Source organism: Crassostrea angulata, chromosome 4 (genome assembly GCF_025612915.1).
Source record: "Crassostrea angulata isolate pt1a10 chromosome 4, ASM2561291v2, whole genome shotgun sequence".
Lineage (NCBI taxonomy): Eukaryota > Metazoa > Mollusca > Bivalvia > Ostreida > Ostreidae > Magallana > Magallana angulata.
In genome coordinates this window covers 6,438,500-6,464,969 of record NC_069114.1, presented here as the reverse complement: position 1 = coordinate 6,464,969, position 26,470 = coordinate 6,438,500, and the positions used below count along the sequence as shown (strand labels likewise).

The 26,470-nt window shown below is 34.1% G+C and overlaps 1 protein-coding gene across 5 annotated transcripts in view; it reads left to right on the top strand.

The window, feature by feature from the left end:
• Positions 1-1,462: 1,462 nt before the first annotated feature.
• Positions 1,463-26,470, top strand: part of LOC128179647 (inositol 1,4,5-trisphosphate receptor type 2-like) — a 48,491-nt gene continuing 23,483 nt past the window's right edge. For 2 of the 5 annotated variants that reach the window (XM_052847154.1, XM_052847153.1), the window contains exons 1-27: positions 1,463-1,902; positions 6,376-6,446; positions 7,442-7,566; positions 10,384-10,470; positions 10,650-10,727; positions 10,823-10,903; positions 11,081-11,184; positions 11,671-11,846; positions 12,059-12,166; positions 12,360-12,502; positions 12,724-12,802; positions 16,627-16,712; positions 17,074-17,199; positions 17,350-17,400; positions 17,618-17,698; positions 17,887-17,945; positions 18,129-18,258; positions 18,374-18,496; positions 18,861-18,968; positions 19,321-19,497; positions 19,836-19,968; positions 20,601-20,686; positions 21,228-21,251; positions 23,299-23,430; positions 23,539-23,668; positions 25,609-25,702; positions 26,048-26,102. In XM_052847154.1, coding sequence (XP_052703114.1) covers positions 1,820-1,902; positions 6,376-6,446; positions 7,442-7,566; positions 10,384-10,470; positions 10,650-10,727; positions 10,823-10,903; positions 11,081-11,184; positions 11,671-11,846; positions 12,059-12,166; positions 12,360-12,502; positions 12,724-12,802; positions 16,627-16,712; positions 17,074-17,199; positions 17,350-17,400; positions 17,618-17,698; positions 17,887-17,945; positions 18,129-18,258; positions 18,374-18,496; positions 18,861-18,968; positions 19,321-19,497; positions 19,836-19,968; positions 20,601-20,686; positions 21,228-21,251; positions 23,299-23,430; positions 23,539-23,668; positions 25,609-25,702; positions 26,048-26,102 — 2,730 coding nt within the window. In that variant the 5' untranslated portion in view covers positions 1,463-1,819. The remainder of the gene's footprint in view (positions 1,903-6,375; positions 6,447-7,441; positions 7,567-10,383; positions 10,471-10,649; positions 10,728-10,822; positions 10,904-11,080; positions 11,185-11,670; positions 11,847-12,058; positions 12,167-12,359; positions 12,503-12,723; positions 12,803-16,626; positions 16,713-17,073; positions 17,200-17,349; positions 17,401-17,617; positions 17,699-17,886; positions 17,946-18,128; positions 18,259-18,373; positions 18,497-18,860; positions 18,969-19,320; positions 19,498-19,835; positions 19,969-20,600; positions 20,687-21,227; positions 21,252-23,298; positions 23,431-23,538; positions 23,669-25,608; positions 25,703-26,047; positions 26,103-26,470) is intronic. The other 3 variants (XM_052847157.1, XM_052847156.1, XM_052847155.1) reach the window with 2 other exon arrangements.

Genomic DNA, 26,470 nt, shown 5'->3' with positions numbered 1-26,470 from the left:
TGAACATAGAAGTTACATGTATCTCGCATGTTTTTATCAATAACTTGCATTTAAACTAGTTATCACGCATGTTGACATAACTATCTTGCATGTTAACATAATTAACTTGCATGTTAACATAAAAAAGTCGCATGTCAACATAATTATCTCGCATGTTGACATTAATTTTTTGCATGTTAATATAACTAACCTGCATGTTCACATAAGTAAGTCGCATGTCAATATAAACAAGTCGCAAATTGTCATAATTATGTTGCATCTTGCATCTATGATGTCAGATGCGGGCATAAGTATGTAATTTTACCCATATAAAAAACAGGTTCTCTTTAAAGATTTGTAACTTGCATGTATTCATAATTATCAAGCATGTCGACATAATTATCTTGCATGTTGACATAATTATCTTGCATGTTGACATAATTTTCTTGCATGTTGACAAAATTTATCTTGCATGTAAGGACAGAAATATGCCACCAAAATGTTTTACTGCTGAATCAGTACATTTTATACATGTACTAAGTAAAACTGCAAATGGGCTACAAAAAGTAAACGTCGACAGTGACATTGCGCAGCCATAATGAAACCATACACACAATATTACGATTGTTGCATGTAAAGACTCTGCGTTCCACGGGTCCATGCTCCGTGTTCTATAGAGCAAATACATTTTTAGCTTCGCGTTTAGACAACCCAATTTTTATCGACCCTCCTCCATTCAAACGCTCAGGAATTAATTAAAGATTGAATGCTTATTTTTGGATGTCGTCGGTCCTATGACACACCAATCGGTGCAGACAAATTGAATGCCGCGCGCGCTTTTCCAACCGGATTTGAACCAACTGTCAAGATATTTGATAAAATTTGTTTACTTTATGTACAGTACATGTATTTTAAATGAGAGTTGTCAAATATATAATGTACATATTTAGGTAAGAACACCGCTTGGAAGGTGTAGGAACCCCTGTTCAATACGTTTTGTATATTATGTATTTATATTAATGATTACCCATGAAATGGTAACTTAAGAACCTAGTAAGTTGTTAGAAGTTGTGTTCAAACCATTTGTACATTGTATATGTTTATGCAATAAAAATGTTCAAACAATGCAATGAAATACGTTCAAATCAAACGACAGACAAATCACCGCCTGTTGTCGCCTGCGACTGAACCACACAAAGTGGAAAAATGGAAGATAAATATTAGATGGGATTACTTTCATTTAATTTTATGATCTGTCACAAAAATGGAGATACTCCATTCTTTCTAACGATTGATATAAATTAGATTCTTAGTCGGTTATATAACGATGTAGATGTTACGAGTTCGATCTCCCCTCAGGCAGTATAGTCGACCCATTGACTAATATCCCACGTGATCACACATATATGACAATGAGCTGATGCTCAAACTTCTTTAATCAGGATCTTTAACTTATTTGTTTACAACTACTTTTAAAGAACGTATTCCTGGCCATTTAAAAAAGGAGAGGACAAAACTCAGACAAATGAATACGGAGTCGGGCGCCCTTTAATAAATGTCGGAATTTCCTTTTCATTGGAACTGGTGTTATTTTCTATAATCAACACGGGTAACCAAGCCCCTAATCCGCCTTAAAAGGATTACCTACACATGTGTTTAGACTCCGAATTTTAACATATAACAGGTCCAGTATTATATATGTCCGTGTGCATTTGACGAATAGAGACATTGCCATTTTCTACCAATCAAGGATTTTATTTTTAACGGCGACGATTCGGTGGAAGAGAAAGGCGATGATTTCGTAGGATTAATTAGTGATTAGTTTATTTTATGAGTTAATATGGATGACACACTTAGTGTGGGGGATACAATTTGTTTGTATTCCGCGGAGAGTTTTGGATTTATTTTCTCTACCCAGTCCAGGTAAGATACTAGAATTTGTTTGGAGTAAACTGCATTGAAGTACTTGCATGGTCAGAGAGAGAGAGAGAGAGAGAGAGAGAGAGAGAGAGAGAGAGAGAGAGAGAGAGAGAGAGAGAGAGAGAGAGGGCGTCTTTGTTGCAAAGAAATTTAGAACGTTATTCCGTTATACGGCACCGTATCAAATACAAAGAGAATTAAAATGAAATGGGAAATATTTGGGTTATTACCATGTAACAAGACAGACAGTTCGGTGTTTGAATAACATGTACGGTACGACGAGGACTCCTGTTAAATGATTTCTAGTGGATTTACAAAAGGGATCGATAAACACTAAATTTGAATTGATAAAAAATTTATCAACTGTGAGAAAACTTTAAAAACATGATCATTAAAAATTGTAGGAACTTTTCAAAACTTAGCAAATGAATAAAACACACAAACATTTACCAAAAGATAACTAATAAATGTTGTGCCAGTTTGCTCAGCGAATCAAATAGTAGGTGCTACCATATAAGTTCCCCAGGACCTAAATAATACCATATATGCACGGAAAGTTGAAAGTAACACAGAGAGAGAGAGAGAGAGAGAGAGAGAGAGAGAGAGTTTACAGCTAGATAAAGAATATTCTTTTAAGACTAAAGATTTAATGATTTTCTCATAGTTAAAGAGTTTATTATAATGAAACTATGTATAGTGCGTTGGGTATCATTAGTTATATCTGCTATGATATTTGAATATTAGCTTCGTTTGTCCTTGGCAGTTTAATTCAAGGATAAAAAAGATGAATGATGGTCTTATTAAGTCTAATTTAATCACAGTGTCGCAATTATGAAATCGTTTTGTTAAAGGAATCAGTGACCAGTATGTACAAGCATGAACTATGAGGTTTTTAAATTATATAACCCTTAATCTCTTAATTCTAGTAGACAATGCAGGATTAAATCTCAATAACACTTGTGAATATTGTATGTATTGTGCGATTTTCACAGCATTTCACAACATAATCGGCTGATCTTACGCTTAATTCATGATCATAAGACTGTTTCGATATGTTTCATGCTTTTGGGGTGAATATAAGTTTGTGATTATCTTTGATATGGTATAAGATTGACTAAAATAAAACAAACAAAAAAGCCAATTTATTAGACGTTTTAACAGATTAAAAAATGTACACATTTACATTTCATTAGATGTAACATTACTGTTATTGCCATTTCTGATATTAAGGTGGCCACAAAATGGCTGACCTCCGATCTTAACGACATTTGTTTTTTTTTAGTAAGTAAGTAAGTAAGTTAATGATTTATTATTGTGACATGAGTTTTATAAACAAATATAGAGACATGTATATTATATAATAACTTAATGAATAAACACCCGGGCCATCGGACCTATCTGTCAATTTATAAACATGAGTATACAAATAATAAAGGTTACGCAATTTAAAGGGATTTTATTGACGGCAATACGTAACTTACTCCGAGTGAATAAAGTTTCGGGCTTGTGATCTGTTAACTTGGGTGACTATTTTTACGTGTGTTTTTCCATCTTAGAGAGTATTTGGCCGATGGAAGAGTATTCGTATTTCTTTATTTTTTCACACATTAATTCATGTTTTGTGAGTGAAAAAAATATACTAGTATAAAGTTTGCCTTAATATGCCACTTTTAATTAGTGGCGCCCTTGAAGTTAAAGATTCATGCATTTATATAGGTTCACGGTGTAACTACATTGTCTCAGCAAACAGTTTTACAAAATATAACACCTTTTCTTGATCGTTCTGTACATTTGAGACTACAGAGCTGTATTTAGGAATTTCGTTTTGCAACTATGATGACAAATCTTAGTACATTCAAAATCTTAACGATGAGATTAAACCAACTCATTTACTTTTATCCGAAGAAATGTTTCAATGCTATTCTAGGATAAACAATTATTGCTGTTTTTTTTTTAGGTCAATACGACGATTAAGCCCATTTCTTGAAAAAAAAAAAAGAATCTCCATGCACGTAGTTGCTGTTCATTTACTAAATGACGAATTTGTCATGTTGTAAATTTTGTATTTACTGCAATCCGATACATTCAAAATTTACAACACGACAAATGAAATAGTATAAGATTTTTGAATATCTACAAAATGTAATGGATATACTTTGGAACTTCCGATGTCAGTTGGAATTTGTACTAGTATTTACTGTTTAATAACCATTGTAGCAATGATCTCTAGGAGTGTTTTGGTGAATACGATAATGTACACAAACATCTACCATCAATATGCGAGCTATAACAGGAATACATGTACATAGTGTGAGCCCCCCCCCCCCCCCCCCACAAACCAAAAAAATAAAAATATATAAAAAATGAGGATGATAATTTTAACCAAATTGTTTCTGTAACAGAAAATCCGTAACTTTGTTCCAATAAGTTTTTTTTAATATAAAACACGATTATATGTTCATTGTATTAAAAAGTTGAATGATCTCTCGACACACCCCTGCCCCCCTGCATTCGCACCTAAACATTCAAACAAAGTGATTAATTGTTAAGGTTAACACATAAAATAACACTACAGTTGCATTAATTACGTATGTAACAGAGCGACTTTAACAAACTAAAAGTTTTCTTTTAATTTTTGAATATGTCATCATACTGATGCATCAATAGTGCATTATGATTAATTTACGATGCAATGAAAGAGAGAGAGAGAGAGAGAGAGAGAGAGAGAGAGAGAGAGAGAGAGAGAGAGAGAGAGAGAGAGAGAGAGAGAGGAAAAAAAATAAGTAGATCCCCCCCTCCCATGTTAGGACGTATCTAGACTTTAAATTTAATTCATTGAAAAAAAATCATTGTAAATCATATGCATTATATGCCGTAGTTTGACATATGCAATCAATGGGCACTAATACCAAACATTGCTAATTAATTCAACTCGTTGATTTATAAGTGACTACCGTGCGTTCGTTTGGCTTTCAGCAAAGTGCATGGTTTCCTTTGTCCCAATGTATAATCCTCCATGTATGTAATTTTCCTTTTAAAGAAAGTGTAGTCAGAAACCTAAATATATATGTACCTTCAATACTTACTTTGGTTTTTGGTTTTTAGCAAGCAAAGTCTTATATTTTCTTGGCACACTAACGGCACGAGGTATACAAAGGCATTATTTAGTACGGAGAATTACTAAATACTGACCTCCTGATTCAAAAAGACTTTGGATATAAACGACCAGTATACCTATGACCTATACCTATGACTATATATTAATAGGTGTCTTTGTATAATTACAAACGTACATGTATGCATGCAATTCTTATAACAACTACGGCTAATAAATGTTTTCCTGAGAAGTGAGAGCTACATGTACATGTAGATATATATTTTGAACATGCACATGTGTTTAAATATACAAGTATTTAATATTTATTTGCAAATTGTTTGACTAAATAATGATTATGAAGTATCAATGATTTACAAAAGCATTCTAAAGCATGCAAAGCATTCTAATATTCAAGACCGTTTTATAAAGCTCAAAAGAACGGCATAACGAAAAGAAAATTAATCTTTCAAAAAAAGTACTAGTGATCGATCTTACAGTCGGTGTCTTAAAATTTCTGATACACCCAACAGATGAAGATTTCCTGGGAATTATATATAAATGCTTAAAGTCTCTTTTTCCTTACTTACGAAAATTCTCCAAAGACTTATTCGCTCTTTGTACTGTAGAATTAGCAAAATGCTTTGGTTAATGTAAGTTGGGAAAGTATATTTGGGAATATATATGCGAACATGCTTGTATAAAAGTTGATTCTTTTGTACATATAAAAATGACAGATGGCTCCAACAACAAAAACTAAGAACCCTGAAAATTAACGTGCGAGGGACATTTAATTATTGACTGCAGGAATTAATGAATAGTTATCGACACCTTCTGTTCAAAATATAAACTTGCAGCAAAATGGCCACCCCTTGCACTCATTAAATTCAGTTTTACAGATTTTAAAAATGATCGAATTTTTAAACCATTAATGTATGTAATTGTATTTGTTATTTCCAAGGCTTGAGATTAGATCGGTAAATAGCTTTTTAAATACAAAATGTCTGGTTTTTAAACGTTTGGCTTTTAGAGGTATTCAATTATCTGTTTGAATTTGTACTTTTCCCCAGTGACGAATACTTATAACTTTCTCCATGGCTGAATGTGTATGAATTACTCTAGATCAAGGTTACGAGTTTAAATTCAAGTCACTGACCTGATATTGAATAAAATGTATATCAATATAATAAAATAGAATTTATTTTCCTATAGAGGCCTCATGATGCATGACGTATATTAATTTTAATTACATATAGATACAGATAGAACAGTTTGGTACATCTAACTTAGTAGATTTAACTTACTGGTTTATTGTATGACTGCTATAATTATGTTTCATGTAACCCCGATCTATATTAACGTTATGTATCTCTGTATTACAGCTCCGTACACAATGAGGTCGCAGTGGGTTCTCGCCAGGACAGACAAAGGCCAAATATACAGGACCAACAGGGTAGGTACAACAAAAACACAACACAACAACACAGCACAACAACAATTATACAGGACCAACAGGGTAGGTACAACAACAACAAAAACAAACAACACAGCACAACAACAAATATACAGGACCAACAGGGTAGGTAAAACAACAACACACAACACAACAACAAATATACAGGACCAACAGGTTAGGTACAACATCAACAAAAACAACAACAACAACAAATACACAGGATCAACAGGGAAGGTACAGACCACACAACAACAACTATATAGGATCAACCGGGTAGGCACAACAACAACAGTAATATAAGAATAACAAAAAAACAACAAATACACGACAAATACAGAACTAACAGGATAGTATACAGAACTAATTGTGAAGGTTCAACAACATCAGAAAAAGCACAACAAATATACCAGACTAACAGGGATGGTACAGCAACTCTGAGGTCGTAACAATCGTAAAGAGTTCTTAACATTAAGATTTAAGACGCTTTAATTATTCATGTACATGATCCTGTGCATGAATTGTTTCCACTACCTGTTAATTTCTAAAAAGCTATATATCCAATATTCCATTGACAGCTGTTGTCACTTTTAAATCGCGTGATGTATTAAATGCAATGTTCGAGTCGATATGATGATAATTTCGAATTCCGAAACATCTTTAACACGCAATCGCGATATATTTGTTACAGTAAAACATTCGAACTTTCAGTAAATGCACAACTTCTATTCTTTTTTAATAAATTGTGTTAAAAAAGAAATAACCAAGATGAGGAAAATTAGCTATGGTGTCTCTTCATATATCCGCTAGGCGTTCTGTGAATGTTTTCTTTTATCTGTTTTGTTTTTTTCTTAAAGAGATGTTTAATCCACTGATTTTCTATAAATTTGCCAAAAAAAAAACTCAAACATTTTAGACACATATTGAATCATTGCTTTTTTGTTTGTCTCTTTGAAATAATTCAAGACAACTTTTGTGTTGTTTTTTTTTGTCAGTGATTTCCTTTCATCTGGAGGTCGCTAATCGATACAAACTGAACAAGAAGCTGAGGAAGATACAGGCCAAATTAGGAGATGACCCCGAGAACATCTCCATGCGAAATGCCGTGTCCAGAGCAAAGGTAAGTCGTACGGCAAAGTATTTGATACAATCATACACCACAGGTTAACTTTTATGTAAAACATACACATTAATAATAATAAATTCAGCACATACCTAAGGATGTAGGAGTTACATGTATATGTACATGTATATGCATACCCTGGACCAAGTCGAACCTTTGTCGGAGTAATTAATTTAGTCACACGCCAAAGACCTTGCAGAGCCAAGGTATGAGTAGTTCAACCAGTTACACATTTCTGACTTTGTTGGACCTTTGCAGAAGTAATTCATTCAATCACAAACCCTATACCCTATTTGTAAGATGTACATGTCGAAGTAATTACTTCAGTCACATTTCCCAAACCTTGATAAACCTAATTCGCCGTCGAGGTGATTCCTTTCAGTCAGATACCGTCTTATACCACATACACTGTAGACAGGAACTGCATGTAGAACCAACTTCTGAATGATTAATTAGTCATATATTAATTTATTAGATGCCTATAAAGTAAAACGTTCGCCGGATTAGTATAGTCATATACCCCGTATCTTGTTGAATATATTTTTGAGTAATTGATTCAGTCTTACGTATACATGTGTACCTAAAACATTGTAGAAAATACATTGAGGAGGTAATAAATTTGGTGACATACCAACGACACCTTGGGGAGTTCATTTGGACAATTATTCGGGGATGTATCTCATTATAACGACAGTAAATATTTTGGAGAACTTGTAAAACCTTTGGTTAGATGTCCTCGTCGTTTAAAATTCAACCAGTCTTTGTGACTGGCTTTTGAAGTTTGTTTGGCGAAAACTGAAAATTTCGAAGAGTGAACACAATGCTTAGCTAAGAATTATTCTGTTTTGCAAAAAACAAATTCTATTGTTATACTCTCATGTTAAATACTGAAATCTGATTGGTTAAGACGCAGTTAATAATATTTACTATTACCCTCAGCGTTAGCAACGCACTTGGCAACGGGTAACATTAAAAAATGTTACATGCGCGAAAACTATGCGCGTACGGTTCGCTGTAGAATTCACGTTATTCCTATATAAAAGCAGTAAAATTTTCTTAAAAATTTAAAAAAGACATTCAGTATAACAAAATAAATAGTGCCTGTTTGGGAGGATAACAGTTGAAATTGACACCCCTCGAAAACCATTGTCAACCTCCGCTTCGCGTCGGTTGACAATGGTTTCTCGGGGTGTCAATTTCAACTGTTACCCTCCCAAACAGGCACTATTTATATAATGTGTATTTGTCAATACATTTTATTTTACCTCAATATGATCATTCTATATAACGCGTCATCTTATTAGTCAAGAAAGTCACGTGACAGGGCGAAGACAACGTCAAGTCTCCCGGGGAATACATATTGTGTCTCTCCTCTACAGAAGTCTCGGGATTTTTCATCCAAATGTATGAACAAGCCAATACGAGCATACGATTTTAACAGAGATGATCAAATTATAAATATTTTTAAAATGATTTGAATTCTCCTAATTTTACTATGTTTGATTCGAATCTATGAAAGAAAAGAGATAATTATAAAAAAAACAAATAACAAACAATCACAACGTAATTGCGTTCGACAAGTCGTAAAATTATTAGAAATCGATGTATTGTGTGTATTCATATGTTGATCGGTACGTTATACATTAAAACTTTAATTGCATGAATGTTCGGGAAACATGAAGATTTATTCTCACCCAAAAATTAAATTATCCTGGAGAAATATGATTTTCCCTCGGAAAATATGATTTTTCTTAGAGGAATAAATCTTCATATTTATCTCACCATCATGCAATAAATGTATAATGTCGTAGTGCTGATAATACATATCAAATGATCTCAGACATGTATTTAACATCTTGCGTGCTTTCTATCTTTCATGGTCTTATAAAGTAAATGAAATTGAAAATTTTCCCATTTTTGGAGAGAGAGAGAGAGAGAGAGAGAGAGAGAGAGAGAGAGAGGAGAGAGAGAATTCCGTCGCGTATACTTAAATTTTCCATTTATCGGGCAAGGACTTAAAACATTCCCTAAGTTCTATTAAAGTTCTTGAGCTTATATGGCAGTATATAGAACATGCATTGAATTTTCACGTGAATGAAATTTAAATGCACACCCACTGTTAATCATCCCTCAGCGCTCTCTTTAAATATTAAAGTCAATATTAAGCATAAACATGTTGACATATGACCTTTGTCCAACAAAAGTTGTCAAAACCCATGCATTTTTTTGTTGATAAGTATCATATTTGGACAAAATAAAGAATTCACTCTCTAAATCTGGTGAAACATTCAAAGTAAAATGAAAGGAAACTATTGCTATTGCTTCTCTTAATTAAAGTTTTCATTGGGAGCAGACTACACAAAATTAGATAGGTAAAACCAATTCTATTTGCTGAGATACACCTATATGTCTTTACGAGAATGGGCTATTTTAATTCTACATTTATTTAAAATAAATGTTATAAATTATAATGCTTGTATCTACTTTTTCTCTGAGCTACCGCTATCTTGATTTGCCTTTTGTATCGATAATGCCCTTCTTCGTAGAAAGCAAGGCAAACACAAATAAAAGACCGCATGGCAATCCGCCTTCTTTCACAACGACAGAAATTAAGATGAAGATAACTCTTCCCATCGACTCTATAACAACTTTCTACTACAATTAACCATGATGCCCCTCTCTTCCTCAGCTATAATATCATACTCAGTATATTGAAAAACTGTACAGGAGTTCTCCAAAGAACATTTTTATGTCAAATCGGAATATTGATTTGTAAAGTACTAGTACCTGTGCATGTCTGCATTTCTGTTATAGGCTGCAGCGGACGCTGAAAATGATGACAACATTTTGGAACAGAAGAGACAGCTGGGGAAGAAAGTTCTATATGGACAGGTTATACAGGTAAATGTTACAATGCAGAAAATGGGAGTGGTTCAAAACCTAATGTATATTTTAACAACAGAAGCATCCATGCACAAAAAATCTAATATTGTAATATCAATAAAAATAGATAAAATGTTTTATTACTATAGCATGTACAATCATGAAGACCTCCTTCTGTTGAACTCTTTTCTTTTCAGCTCCGACATCAATTTACAAACAAGTATATTCATGTGAGCACGACCAAAACCTCTGATACAGAATCCAACAATATGGCGGTAAATATAGTTATCCAAAAAAAAAATTGACTGTCTTTGAATTTTTTCCAATTGATTTCAACCACATTGAAACGAGTCTCTTCACATTATTCCAGGTGGAGCTGAAGGAGGAAAATTCTAAGCATGCGCTCTTTCGACTTATGCCGAGGTACAAGGTCAAGGCCGAGGGAGATGTGGTACGTCTATTTACAATGGGGAACAGTCATGCTGTCATATAGATAAATATTTTTCTTATATCAAAAGAGGGCTGAAAACTTTACTGTGAGAACTTGATTACATAATAAACTTTTAAAATACAAAATGGGTCACACACTATACAGGTTCATTTTTCCACCTATTCTTTCTTTGTTCAGGTACAAGTTGACGACCAGGTGGTGCTGGAGAGCATGAAATCCCCGGGGTCCTTCCTGCACGTGAGCAAACCTCTGCTGGGTCACGGATCAGTCTACAGCAAAAGGTCAGTTATGATACAACAACAATAATAACAAGAATGACAAAACAGCAGCAACAACACAATTATAACGACAACAACAACAACGAAATAGTGCATCTTCAACCTTAAACAACTAAACAACAACAATAAGAGAACAACCGGGCAACGATAACACTATCCCCATGCACCAGTTCCAAGATGTATTGGTTATCTGTAATATATTGTTCTATGTGATTGCTGTTGTTCCGTAAACCGTAATTCTGTATCATTATTGTGCTTTGAAAAAGATGACTCAAGGGAAAAGTTTCACATCCATGTTGTTTAATAATTAATTAAAAATTGAATTGTTATAGTTGACATCATACATTGTAGTATCTCGAACTTTACTGAAATGTGAACAGTTTTAGTCTACGGTTTTTCACTTACTAGTAATGCATCTCCTTTTTGTTTTCTGTTATGGTGTTACAATCTTGCAGAAAAGCCATTTATCTACGTTTTGATTGCTTTCAGCCACGAACTAAACGTGTCTGTCCAACAGTCCGGATTTACGATTAACCGGAAGTACAAACCCGTAGCCGGAGACCAGACGAAGCTACAGTTCGGAGACATCATCCGGTTCTACCACAAGGAGATGGAGGCCTACCTAGTAGCAGAGGGACTGTTTGACGACGAAATATGCGAAGATGGTAACACTTCTATCATCAAAACTAGATGATTAAAAAAAATAAAAACTTCAAACACAGTAGGAACGACTTTTGTAGAAAGAAAAATCCCGGTGTTTTGACATTTATCAGCGATACATTTTAATATATGCAAAGACCAATTTTAATTATTGTACTTCACTATGGTTATCTTTACCATGACAATTGATGGGTTTTTTCTCTTTACATTAAAATAGTTCACATGCGCCTTCGTCCAATAAACCAGTCCATTCCTAAGACCATGTCTCCCAGTACTTCCGCCATTACATACTGGCAGATAGAGCGACAGGAGGGCCCCGTGTCTGGTAAGTATAACACCTCTCACGTATGGTACATGTTTAGGTACATAATAGGTACCAATTATCAAATAAATATTAATTCTATTTTAAGTACTAAAACATAGAAATATTAGCTTTGGTGAAAATATACATGTAGATCAGCGTAAAGATGTCTTTAATACCATTGTAAAAGTTTATACGATTAATCTTATCTTTGCAGGAGGAGTTTTGAAATGGGAACAACAATGTAAGATCATACACATGTGTACCAGGAAGTATATGACGGTCAAGGACGGCCAGGTGACCTTGACGAGTGATCACCTTGACCCTGCAACTGTGTTTAGACTTCATCCTGTCATAAGGGTAAAAAAAAAGAAGATTTTTTTGAACCTCAATATAAAAACGTGCATTTTATAATTCGATGAATTTTGATAACTGCAATGTATGGCTTCAATTCGTATTTCATAATTTAAAAATCATTTTATTACCTTACGTATACATAATATTTATAATACATTGTATATTATATTTTATTTTATCACATTGCACTTAATATGATTACATTATATCTTACATTCGTACAGGAGAGTGATGATATTCCTCCAGACAGCTACTGTAGGATGGAACACGTAGTCACCGGTCAATGGCTGCACGGGGGGTCAGGTAAGAGGGGCGGGGGTCTTTACTTATTATCACACGTAGTTACTATAGTAGCTAGCAAAATGGGGTGTTTACTTTTTAGCTCACCTGAGCCAAAGGCTCAAGTGAGCTTTTCTGATCACAATTTGTCCGTTGTCTGTCGTCGTTGTCGTTGTCGTTGTCAGCGTTGGCGTTGGCGTTGTAAACTTTTCACATTTTCATCTTCTTCTCAAGAACCACTGGGCAGATTTCAACCAAATTTGGCACAAAGCGCCACTAGGTGAAGGGGATTCAAGTTTGTTCAAATGAAGGGCCACGCCCTCTTTAAAGGGGAGATAATTGAGAATTATTGAAAATTTGTTGGTATTTTTCAAAAATCTTCTTCTCAAAAACTATTCGGCCTGAAAAGCTCAAACTTGTGTGGCGGCATCCTCAGGTAGTGTAGATTCAAGTTTGTTCAAATTATGGTCCCCAGGGGTAGGGAGGGGCCACAATGGGGGGATCAAGTTTTACATAGAAATATATAGACAAAATCCTTAAAAATCTTCTTCTAAAAAACTATCAGGCCAGAAAAACTCAAATTAAAATGGGAGCCTCCTCAGATAGTGTAGATTCAAGTTTGTTCAAATCATGGTCCCCGGGGGTAGGGTGGGGCCTCAATGGGGGGATCAAGTTTTACATAGGAATATATAGAGAAAATCTTTAAAAATCTTCTTTTAAAACATTATTAGGCCAGAGAAGCTCAAATCAAAGTGGAAGCTTCCTCAGGTAGTGTAGATTCAAGTTTGTTCAAATCATGGTCCCCGGGGGTAGGGTGGGGCCACAATGGGGGGATCAAGTTTTACATAGGAATATACAGAATTTTTTTTTAAAAATCTTCTTCTCAAAAACTATAAGGTCAGAAATGCTTAAATTTGAGTGGAAGCATTCTCAGATAGTGTAGATTCAAGTTTGTTTAAATCATGGTCCCCAGGGGTAGGGTGGGGCCACAATTAGGGGATCAAGTTTTACATAGAAATATATAGACAAAATCTTTAAAAATCTTCTTCTAAAAAACTATCAGGCCAGAAAAGCTCAAATTAAAATGGAAGCATCCTCAGGTAGTGTAGATTCAAGTTTGTTCAAATTATGGTCCCCGGGGGTAGGGTGGGGCCACAAGAGGGGGGTCATGTTTTACATAGGAATATACAGAATTTTTTTTTAAAAATCTTCTTCTCAAAAACTATAAGGTCAGAAATGCTTAAATTTGAGTGGAAGCATTCTCAGATAGTGTAGATTCAAGTTTGTTTAAATCATGGTCCCCAGGGGTAGGGTGGGGCCACAATTAGGGGATCAAGTTTTACATAGAAATATATAGACAAAATCTTTAAAAATCTTCTTCTAAAAAACTATCAGGCCAGAAAAGCTCAAATTAAAATGGAAGCATCCTCAGGTAGTGTAGATTCAAGTTTGTTCAAATTATGGTCCCCGGGGGTAGGGTGGGGCCACAAGAGGGGGGTCATGTTTTACATAGGAATATACAGAATTTTTTTTTAAAAATCTTCTTCTCAAAAACTATAAGGTCAGAAATGCTTAAATTTGAGTGGAAGCATTCTCAGATAGTGTAGATTCAAGTTTGTTTAAATCATGGTCCCCAGGGGTAGGGTGGGGCCACAATTAGGGGATCAAGTTTTACATAGAAATATATAGACAAAATCTTTAAAAATCTTCTTCTAAAAAACTATCAGGCCAGAAAAGCTCAAATTAAAATGGAAGCATCCTCAGGTAGTGTAGATTCAAGTTTGTTCAAATTATGGTCCCCGGGGGTAGGGTGGGGCCACAAGAGGGGGGTCATGTTTTACATAGGAATATATCGAAATTTTTTTTAAAAATCTTCTTCTCAAAAACTATAAGGCCAGAAAAGCTTAAATTTGAGTGGAAGCATCCTCAGATAGTGTAGATTCAAGTTTGTTTAAATCATGGTCCCCAGGGGTAGGGTGGGGCCACAATTAGGGGATCAAGTTTTACATAGAAATATATAGACAAAATCTTTAAAAATCTTCTTCTACAAAACTATCAGGCCAGAAAAGCTCAAATTAAAATGGAAGCATCCTCAGGTAGTGTAGATTCAAGTTTGTTCAAATTATGGTCCCCGGGGGTAGGGTGGGGCCACAAGAGGGGGGTCATGTTTTACATAGGAATATACAGAATTTTTTTTTAAAAATCTTCTTCTCAAAAACTATAAGGTCAGAAATGCTTAAATTTGAGTGGAAGCATTCTCAGATAGTGTAGATTCAAGTTTGTTTAAATCATGGTCCCCAGGGGTAGGGTGGGGCCACAATTAGGGGATCAAGTTTTACATAGAAATATATAGACAAAATCTTTAAAAATCTTCTTCTACAAAACTATCAGGCCAGAAAAGCTCAAATTAAAATGGAAGCATCCTCAGGTAGTGTAGATTCAAGTTTGTTCAAATTATGGTCCCCGGGGGTAGGGTGGGGCCACAAGAGGGGGGTCATGTTTTACATAGGAATATATCGAAATTTTTTTTAAAAACTTCTTCTCAAAAACTATAAGGCCAGAAAAGCTTAAATTTGAGTGGAAGCATCCTCAGATAGTGTAGATTCAAGTTTGTTCAAATCATGGTCCCCAGGGGTAGGGTGGGGCCACAATTAGGGGATAAATTTTTATATAGGAATATATAGAGAAAATCTTTAAAAAAATTTCTTTTCAAAACTTTATGGCCAAGAAAGCTCAAATTGTAACCATCCTCAGATAATGTAGATTCAAGTTTGTTCAAATCATGGTCCCTGGGGGTAGGGCGGGGCCACAATGGGGGATAAATTTTTATATATAGAGAAAATCTTTAAAAATCTTCTTCTCAAAACTATAAGGCCAGGAAAGCCCAAATTTAAGTGGAAGCATCCCAAGATCGTAAAGATTCAAGTTTGTTTAAATAATAGTCATGGGGTATGGTGAGGCCACAATGGGGGATGAATTTTTACATAGGAATATATAGAGAAAATCTTTAATATCTTCTTTTTAAAGACTATTTGGCCAGAAAAGCCTAAACTTGTGTAGAGGCATCCTCGGATAGTGTAAATTCAAGTTTGCAAAATCACAGTCCCTAGTGATAGGGCTGGGCCATGACGGCAGTTTGAATTTTTACATAGGAATATATAGAGAAAAATCTTTAAAAATATTCTGGGAAAGTTTTCGGTCCAAAACTCCAAGTACTTAGTGTGAAAGCACAGGTTATGCAGATTTAAGTTTGATGAAACCATGATTCCCTAGAGAAAAGGGGGGCCACGAAATGGAGGGGGGGGGGGTAAATTGGAATAGAGAAAAATCTTCTTACAGGTACAACAACAAAAGGGGCTTGGTATTTACCCAAAAAAAGAGGTGGATAAAAATTGACAGATTTTCTATTTTTTTAGCAAGATCTACTGTACTTAGTTGTCAAGATATTTTGATACTGTAATGCTAATTTGATCAGAATTAAGGCAATTGTTGCTCAGGTGAGCGATGTGGCCCATGGGCCTCTTGTTAGATCTACTAGCCACTGGTGGGGGAGGGAGGTCTAATTTTCCGTAGTCGCTGTGTTGATTGCATCAAACGAAATAGTTTTGTAAGAAAGTTACTCTATTTACATTGTACAACCTGCAAATTAACCTTATCTTAAAATAGTGATAAACAATTATTTTGCATGGTCGAATTTACATTTTGTTTACAATATTAAAATTAATACTACCAGCAATATACAAAGTGATCTTACCACTCGGTTATATTTTTATCGAGAACATGTTCTGCACATTCAGAAACACTGAAACTGGACAATTTGATGGTTTGGTTTTTACATTGTATTTCAGAGACATACAAGAAGAAACAGTTAGATGGTGATGACAACATACAATCCATGGCGGCGTTAAAATGGACCACGGCCGAGTTCCGAGTGGTCAGTAAATAATCACTTCCGGGTCCTTTTGCTACAAATATCCCGCCTTGTTACAATGACAATTAATTTTTAAGAAGACGTCTAAAAGACATTTGCTCGATCTTTAATAACAGGAAATATGATTGAACGGAAATAGAAGATAATTCAAGTCAAAACTTTAAACATTCAACAAACGACAATTAGGTGTAGAAAATAAAAAAATGAAGTGAACATGTGGCACCTGACCATTAATCTCACAAAATATGACTAAGTTTGGAGACAGGGTCGATCTAAGTAAATATATCGAAAATCGAATCATTTCAAAGCGTATTAACTAAAACCAATCAGCGTGGATGATGACGGTTAACCATTGTTGTTTCAGATCGAGACGATAGAGGAGATGCAGTATGACGACGCGTTCACCATACAGAAAGTAGACGAGGAGTTAGTCAGAATCTTCAACCACATGGCGGGAATGGTCCCCTTCGTTCAAAAGCTGATAGCAGACGTAAGTACATGTATAATATCCATTTGCTAATATCCCTTTCAAAGTTTCAATTCATTTTTACTTTTATATTTTTTGCAAGTAATAAAAAGTTATGCTTTTAAAAACTTTCATGAATTATACATAAATATATATATTTTGCATTTTTTTTAGAAAAAGGAAGGACATGCATTGAACGCAAAAATGGCCCATGATGCAGAATCGGTAGGATTTTTTTTAACCGGATGAACTTGATTTCTTAGAAATAACATGTCTTGAGAATCTGTTGATAAGTTTGAGGTTTTCATTGCACTGGATGCCCTGAATTAGGGTCTGGATATTTTAAAACATTTGCATTGTCATTTTCCGCTAATTTTTGTTTACATTATATCGTAACTGTTTGACAAAGAATTCTTTATTTTTATTTGCTGTTATTTCTAAGGCCTTACAAGAGTTAAGTTCGTTCATGGTAGTGAACGGTCATCCGATCAAGAATAGACAGAAGTTGCTCCGAAACCTCAGGGTGAGTAGGGTTTTTTCCTCTAAATAAATGCATGCTTAACCTCGGTTTATGATTTAAAGTTACTTTTTCATAAAGATCGATTGAATTTACATAACTGTGAAACCGTAAAGGATGAGTGCATGTAGTGACGTGTTCAAAGAAATTAGAAAGGAAAGTTTATGTTACTAAGTATTCATATATTTTTTTAGATTGTTGAGCTGTTGATAAAGCTTCTACAGATACCATTTAGAGGCACGCCTGACCAGTTGTAAGTCTAATAAAAGTCTTCTGTTTAAAGACGATATATGTACGAGACAGTAGTCAAAATGTTCTGATACTAGTACACATGAGGCAATTTATTGTAAAATGCACCAACAACATTATTTGTTATTCTGTACGTCAGTATATGTTACATGAAATACGGGTAAATGTTTAAATGGTTTATCTGCAGTCACATGACCAAGTTATTTGTGGAAACCTATCACGTGATGTACGTGTACCTGATGGGAGACAGCCGGAAGAACGAGCTCTACATTGCCAAGTACATCGACTTCTTCCAGTCCCAGTTCGAGCTCAGAGAGGTCTGGGAATGATTCTGATTTTTAATTACAATAAAGACTTACATTTCATTGATTTTTTGATATACATATGCAATATTCCATTCTTAAAATAATTTCTAACGTTTAATTGTGGCAGGGTCAAATTGGTTTGAATTCTGTTCACATGGTGATGGAGTTGATCCGTGACAACAGAAAAATCGTGGACAGAATTTCCCACGAACACATCGACAACTTCGTCGGTCTTCTACAGAGGGACAAGGTATGTCGTGATCTTACATAAAATGTTTATTGCAGCAATCACTCTGTTCATTCCATAAAAAATGTTCAATTCACATAATTACGTGGTTTGTGATTTTTAAACAATGCAGATCCACATTTCTGTGATTGATAAATAATTTCACAAGGATTTATGAATGAAAATTGTAAAATCAAACATTTTCGTGAGTTCTTAAATTAACGACGCTATGGTAAAATAAACACACATTGGTATGCTTGGTATGCTGTTGAAAGCATTTTGAATAATATTTAAGCAAAAAATACGTCAAATACAATTTCTTATCCCGCAAATCTGTTTTTACCGGTTAACATGTTATTTAAAAGTTGACTGGTCATTTTGTGTGTAGAACCACCGATATCTGGACTTACTGGAGGTCCTGTGTGTGTGTGACGGCGTGTCTATTGCCGACAACCAGCGCTATATAACGGAAGTCTGGCTAATGAAAGGCGGCAGGGTAATATTATTAATAGATATTGTTTTGATAATTAAAAGCTTTTGAAGATTCATTAATATGTTTTTGTTTCAAGTATTTGTACAAGTGTATATATTATGTGATACGTTTGCCAATTCACAAACAAAATTGTCTGAAAAAAAAACGATGCGAAGTTGAAAAAAAAATGTTTCCGGCAACATATTGTGCGACTTAATTAGGACACTTTCGACATTAAACTATATATTATATAATATCCAATTATGATATTCAAGATAGAAATCTATGACAAATAAAACGACAAATTACGTACTTGTACTCAAAATGTATAAGATATTACCTCTCGTGACTTTCAATTCTTTGATTCTGCCGACAGAACTGTGTGTACTACACTGACCTTGGACAGAAGATCGGCAAGGAGAAGGATGTTGTGTACGTGTCCACCACCCAGGGCCGCACCTGGACAGAGCTCGCCCAGTTCGCCCTGGGCAACACCAGCGAGGCTTATCTGTTCCTGGAACACCAGCTCGAGCTCTTCAGATACCTGTGTCACGTGAGAACCAACGAATTCATACATAATTTAAATTATTCCTGGGAGGGGTGGGGGCTCAAAATACTAAGCATATGTTGATGACCCTATTCCAAGACAAGAATGCAAACTAACTCACTCTTTATTGATATTTATCCTAACAAACCTTTTAAAATCTGTCTACTTGTGAAAGTTTGCCCTCATGAATTAAAATAAATTTCGATGCAGCATATTTTGACTCTACGGGATTTAATCTGTGTCAGTGAACAATGTATTGTCAATTTCACAATGTCATCTTTCAGTATTTTCTTTTCTAAATCATTTGAACATCAAATTTAAAAACTGTCACTTCTACATTTTAGGGTCAAAACGACTTTTCGATCAATGTGATCACACAGGAGTTGAACTATTTGACCTGGGAGGAGGCGTTCACCTGCCTGAGTGACGAACGACTACCGGACAAACTCCGCTCCCAGTACTGTGACCTCATTATCAGTAAGTGTTACACTTTGACCTAATATTTAGTAATTGTGGTAATTGTTATACCTTGACCTCATATTTATTGATCGTTATACCTTGACCTCATATTTATTGATCGTTATACTGTGACCTCATTATTAGTTATTGTTACACTGTGACCTTATTATCAGTTATTGTTACACTGTGACCTCATTATCAGTTATTGTTACACTGTGACCTCATTATCAGTTATTGTTACACTGTGACCTCATTATCAGTATATGTGACACTGTGGCGTCATTGCATTTAATTATCAAATATTACATTCTGACCTCAATATCAGTGTTACGCTGTGACTTCATTTTTAATTACTACATGTATCATGCTATATCCAACTATTACTTAAAACACAAAATTCGGTATGAAAAGCATGATAGAAGAGTCCATAATCATTGAGATTATTTATGATGTCATATCTAGCTATTCCTGTTTGTTTATTTTGTTAGTTTTACATGCTTATTTACATGTATTATAACGCGATATAAATGTAAAATTTAATTTATAGAGAATACTTTAGGTTGCATAACTTCAAAAAAGTTATAATTCTGCACAAATATTAATGAACTTTCCCTGATTTGACTGAATATTTTTTTTGAAATTCTTTTCAGCCATGTTTGTGGATATTGGTGACAACCACTCAGTAGTAGACCGGGTCAAGCTTTGTTACATCTATGACGACATCGACTCAGCCGAGGTACGAATTAATTTTTTTTATGACTTTTTTTAAAACAGATGAGGGGTCAATCGTTACTAGTCTGACTGTCTGGCTGTTTAGCATAATTTATTCATCTTTGTTGTAAATCATTCTATGATTCGTATCAAGATCGTATCAGAAAAATTCAGATTTGTTTAATTTATACAGATACATGTATAACTATTTTTTTTTCCATAAGATCCGTTGTTTTTTCATCAAGGTCACTCTTTTCATATCATTTAGGAGAGGGGTCAAGGTCAATATATTTCCCTTCGCGAAATGGTAGTAAATAATGGCATACCATCAATTCGTACAAGACCATTTATGATTCATTCGTCTTTCTATGGTATCTGTAGCTTCGGTAACTACATTATCAATATGCCATGAAATCACTTCATAGTTTTCTCTCCATGTATGAGCACGTACTCAACAAAAAAAAGTCACATGAAATCCCCGCGTTTGATCTATATATATCTTTGGCTGTGGGTAATATCATTACAGGTGCACATCTAACAAAGTTTAATTGCTTTTCATTTTTTAGAACTCCCGGTTAGATAATAATAGGGTATGTTTGATGCATGTATTCATATCTTTGTGTTTACCAATGTACCTGTCTGTTAAACCTGATTGATAAACGTCTTGTGTCTGTAGTTGTCTTTCATTCTGTTTTGTGTTATAGACTTACATGTATTTTTTTATCCAGTTACATTAAATAAATCAAAAACACGAACACACATATACCTTACTCACACTGACACACTTTAACATTGCTATTTATAACTCACTTTTCTCAAACAAACAAAAATAAACAGAATATTGTAATGGAACAGTCAAAAACGATTTTCCAAATGAACAAATAAAAATCAAATCGTTGACAAGTTTGGGCAATGAATATGAATAAAATGCGATGATTTTGAATTTCATTTCATGGTCCAGTTTCATTGATTTAATGCGGTCCTGGCTAAAAACTTGTGTTGTATCACATTACGTCTGTTGTCTGAATGTGTCCCCATCCACACACCAGATTGTTATTAACAATTCAAAACTTCGGTGTGCCAAATTAATTGTACATTACATGTATATGCTTATCATTCATACATTGAAATTAAATCATTTCAAAATATGTTTATACATACACGTATAAATACTATTCAGGTCATAAAAATTTGTCAGCCAGAAGACACCTAGCATTGTTTCACCCTGTCGAGTGACTGACTGCACTTGGTTGATTTAAGGTTCATCGATCCACTGTAATGAAAGATAACTCATATTGCACTTTGATATTAAGATTACAAACAAAATTCATAAAGTGTCCATAATACGAGGAGGGGAAATATTATAGCTTCAGTTGTTTTCTGGATAATTAAATAAAATAATTTTAAATCATGTAATACAGTTTTTAAATCCTAAAAGTGATTTTTGACAAAGATTGTTTTAGCTGCAACGTTTCTGAAGTTGTTTGCATATGCTTTCTATTTTGATGAATGTTTTTTTTCATTATGAATAATGATATTACATTTATGAGATTTGGTTGATGAACCTTAACATTTGCTGTTCTTTATCTTTTGTGAATGTTGCACAAAATCAAGTCTATCCATTTTTCAATTAGTTAAACGAAGTTTTTGCAGGACAACATAACACAGTTTTTATCAAAAACTTATAATTAATGAATCACAAAAGTATAATATATATTTTCAAATTAAATTTGGAATTTTATTCGTCACGTTTTCTTTCTTTTTACATGATGCCATGCAATCACACAGCGTTTAATCCTAATCAATTAGGTCCGCATTAATTCGTATAATACAGGTAACACGTGAATGTCAGGTGTTGTTTTGGTTCATGTAGTACCTGATTCCTAGAACCTCAAAACTGTCGATAATATCCTCTTAGCTTTCTGGCCGGAAAACTCGTACAACACTTTTCAATTTTTGATGTTTCGCTGGAAGACCTTAAATCTCATTTGAGAAGACCTGAATAATTATAAAAAAGTAAACATTTTTGTATCTTAAATGCTTTCTAAAATTTTCTGGACACATTTTTAAAATTAAAAAACAAAAATCATGTACACTGTACAGGGTTTCTTTAATTAAAGATATAAATCAGCTAGAACTTTTAATGATAAAGTAGTTCAATCAAAAAGAATTTTCTATCATGTAAGTTACTTCATGTAATAAAGGGAATCAATTTATGATCATTTGAATTCATATAAATTCCACTTGATTCTTACGAACCCATATGGTGTAATAGCGAACTATTCTATCACAAAGCTAAAGGTAGTTTGCCGAAATCAGGTTTGTTATTGCTATGAATATATTGCCAATATTTGTTGGTTTAGTTCATTTGTTTTTTTTTTCAAATGTTATACATAGCCATTTAAACCAAATACATTACACAGTAAATATCTATCTGAACGAAATGCCTTTAGTTTACACATTATTATGGAAATTCCACATAAAATGTTCGTGATAACTACCTGTAAGTTTTAAACATTGAATTAAACACCTATATTTATGGCGTTTAAAAAAATCCACTTGCCAGCAAATAAGATTTTACTTTACAATAAACGTTTAACTTTTCATTACACTAGATAATATGTGTTCTGCTTTCAGGAAACTGTAGATAATTCGCTGTCAAAGACCAATAAGTATTTCCCAATTCTCTGCGAGTGGATCTCGCATTTTCTCGCGAGCAATGGCGACATGACAGCCTCAACGATCGGAAACAACTTACTCGTCAAACAGGTGATAGCTTGATACTGAAAACAAATTTGTTAATATGTTTGATTATAAAAAAAAAAGGCAAACCCACACAGAAACTGAACACAAGTAATATACTCCTTTTCTGACCAGGTACTGCGACTGGTGGACCATTTGGTGTCGTTTGGATTTTACTACAAACCCGAGGACATCAAAAAACTGCTGGAGCCACTGATGTCTCTAATTGACGGCAGGAACGACAAACCGTACCCTAATGTCACAGGTGAGTTTACTTAACCTACCATGACGTTACAGGTAAATTTACAAAACGTACCAAGACGTCATAGCTAAGTTTACAAAACGTGCCATGACGCCATAGGTAAGTTACAAAACGTATTATGACCTTAAAGGTGAATTTACAAAACGTACCATGACGTTTCAGGTAAGTTTACTAAACTTAATATGCTAACATTACAGGTAATTACAAACCGTATTCTAACGTTATAGGAAAGTGTTTGTAAACCGCCCCGGTGTCAATTAACAGACCGTACCTTAACGTTACTGGTAAGTTTACAAACTCTACTCGAGAGTTTGAGGTAAATTTACAAACTACACCTTAAAGTTAAAGGTGATCGATTCTTATACAGTTAAGAAATAAACAACGTTATTTAGTGAACATGGCGTTATGAATAGCAATTGCTCTGTTGGCATATTCCATGATGCGCGCTAGCGCATCATGGAAAATATGCCAGCAGAGCAGTTGCTATTCATAACGCCATGTTCACTAAATAATCGTTGTTTATTACTTATATTTGCATTTTACCACTCGCAAATACCCTATATTAGCCTAGACCTGACATTTAGCTATTACATCAAAAGTAAACATTCAGACTGTAATGTATCTTTTTAATTCACATAGATTTGTTAACAGAATCAATGATATGTTATAACAGTAATTCCTTTAAAATGTTATCAAAAACATGTTTTAATATTACATGTTAATACGTCAATTTTAATCGAGTTGGAGAAAAACACATGATGTATCGTATAGTGATTTAAATCTATAACGTCATGGAAAAGTATATATAACGTTACACCTTTATGACGTCATAGTATACTGACAGAGCAATTGCGATTATAGAGAAATAATTGCAGCTCCTCCGTATGGGCTTACAGTGGGAAAGAACAATGGAAATGCAAATATTAACATATAACGTTGCAGGTTAGTTTACAAACCCTCCTTAACGTTAGAGTTGGGTGTTCATAAACCGTGTCCTAACGTCAGAGGTGCTGTAAGTTTATAAACCGTATTTCAAAGGGGCGTGGTCACGATTTTGGTCATCAATTTAAATTATTTTTTCCAATTTTAATGTTAACAATGATTTATTAAGGCATTTTTAATATGCAACAAATACTTGAGTTTCATTCGTTGAGTTTTAAGCGAGTTACAGAGCTTACAATTCTTTGCAATGTAAACAAAGCTTTTGTTAACATTTTAAATGTTGAAGTGAAAATTCCAGTTTTAGACCTAGAATGAATATGCTGAACGTTAGGAACTGTTTATTTATGCTTAAACTGAAGAGGAACATAGTCAAATCAGCTTGAAAAAGATTTCTTGCTGGTATATTGAACCTATGTAAACAAAAACAGGGCACGAGCCTTGTTCACATGACGAAGAATTATGAGCCCTGTATCTTGCTTATAACTCAACGACTGACTTTTAAATCTTATTTGATCATTAGAAATGCATTCCTAAGACATAGTAAATACGAAAAGCAGAAAAATATAATTTGACCAAAATCGTGACTATGCCCTTATACATGTAACGTTTCAAGTAAATTTACAAACCATACACTAACGATAATTTAGTTATAATTCATGAACCGTAATTTACCGTATTATTCCGTTACCGTATAATTCAAGTGCTGGTATGGCACAGGTACGATTGACATTAGTCTGATAACAACAATATTCTATAGACATTGATAATTTCCATTATTAAGCACAGTTGATATCACATGTAAACATTTTTCTGTACTTGTTTGGTACTTGATTATAGGAAAGTCATTCAGTTAATTTGAAACAAGGAAAAAGTGATATAAGCTAAAATCATATTTGATTAATACATAAAAACTGGATGCTCACTTTCAGTATTTCATACTTAAAAGAATACTTCTCTATACTATGCAAAATGTGTGATATGCTAATGTTTCTTTTCTATAGGGAAAGACGCAGACGACATACTTAAAGCTTTCAGAACGAAAGAGAGATTTGAGCGAAGCGAGGAAACTTCCGCCATTGTCCAGGCAAAAGTCCAGTGAGTTTAACTTTTTATATGCAGTGGTCTCCGGCATTTTCATTATTTGCTTTGTTTATAGTATTTCATGATTTTTTATGGAAAAGAAAGTAATGAGAAAAATATCTGCCAAGTAGCTATAACAATATACCGAACTGAATTTTCTATATTATTACACTCGGCTGCATTAGATTCCTAATCTTTTTAAAATATGATCTTGTTATTGGGTTATAATATGAAAATTTATGAAGATCCAACATTGACCAATATTGAATGTCTCCATACATGTATATGTTTAGACGTACTGCAGTATTCCTTGCACATCCAACTATTTCTGCCTATCAGTGTTGCAATTTTCTGTTGTAGAGCTTTAGACACTCTTGACCTTTTCTTCAACTACATATTCAACCTAAGAATGGAGGTTAGTTTCTTTTTTTTATTCTATCAAAAATCATGAAAGGACTAAGTGCGGTTTTATGCAATTTTTGCCCCCCAAAATCGAAGTTTTAGAAAGAGCTTTTAAATAAGGTGAAAGATAGTTAAAATCATATTGGAAATAAAGGTGTAAAAGGTTATCACCACAGTGACGTCATAATGTAGAAATGACGTCATGAATATTGCATTATTTTGATAAATTGATGTTTTGTAGCAAAATATGGGTGTTTTCCGATGGTTTTTCGACTGGGAAACATCGAGCGCAGGCTTGCTCAAGTACCATATTTTAGTATAATGTGTATAACTATCTGAAGAAAAGTATATGTTAAAATCGCACTTGAGCAGACCTGCGCT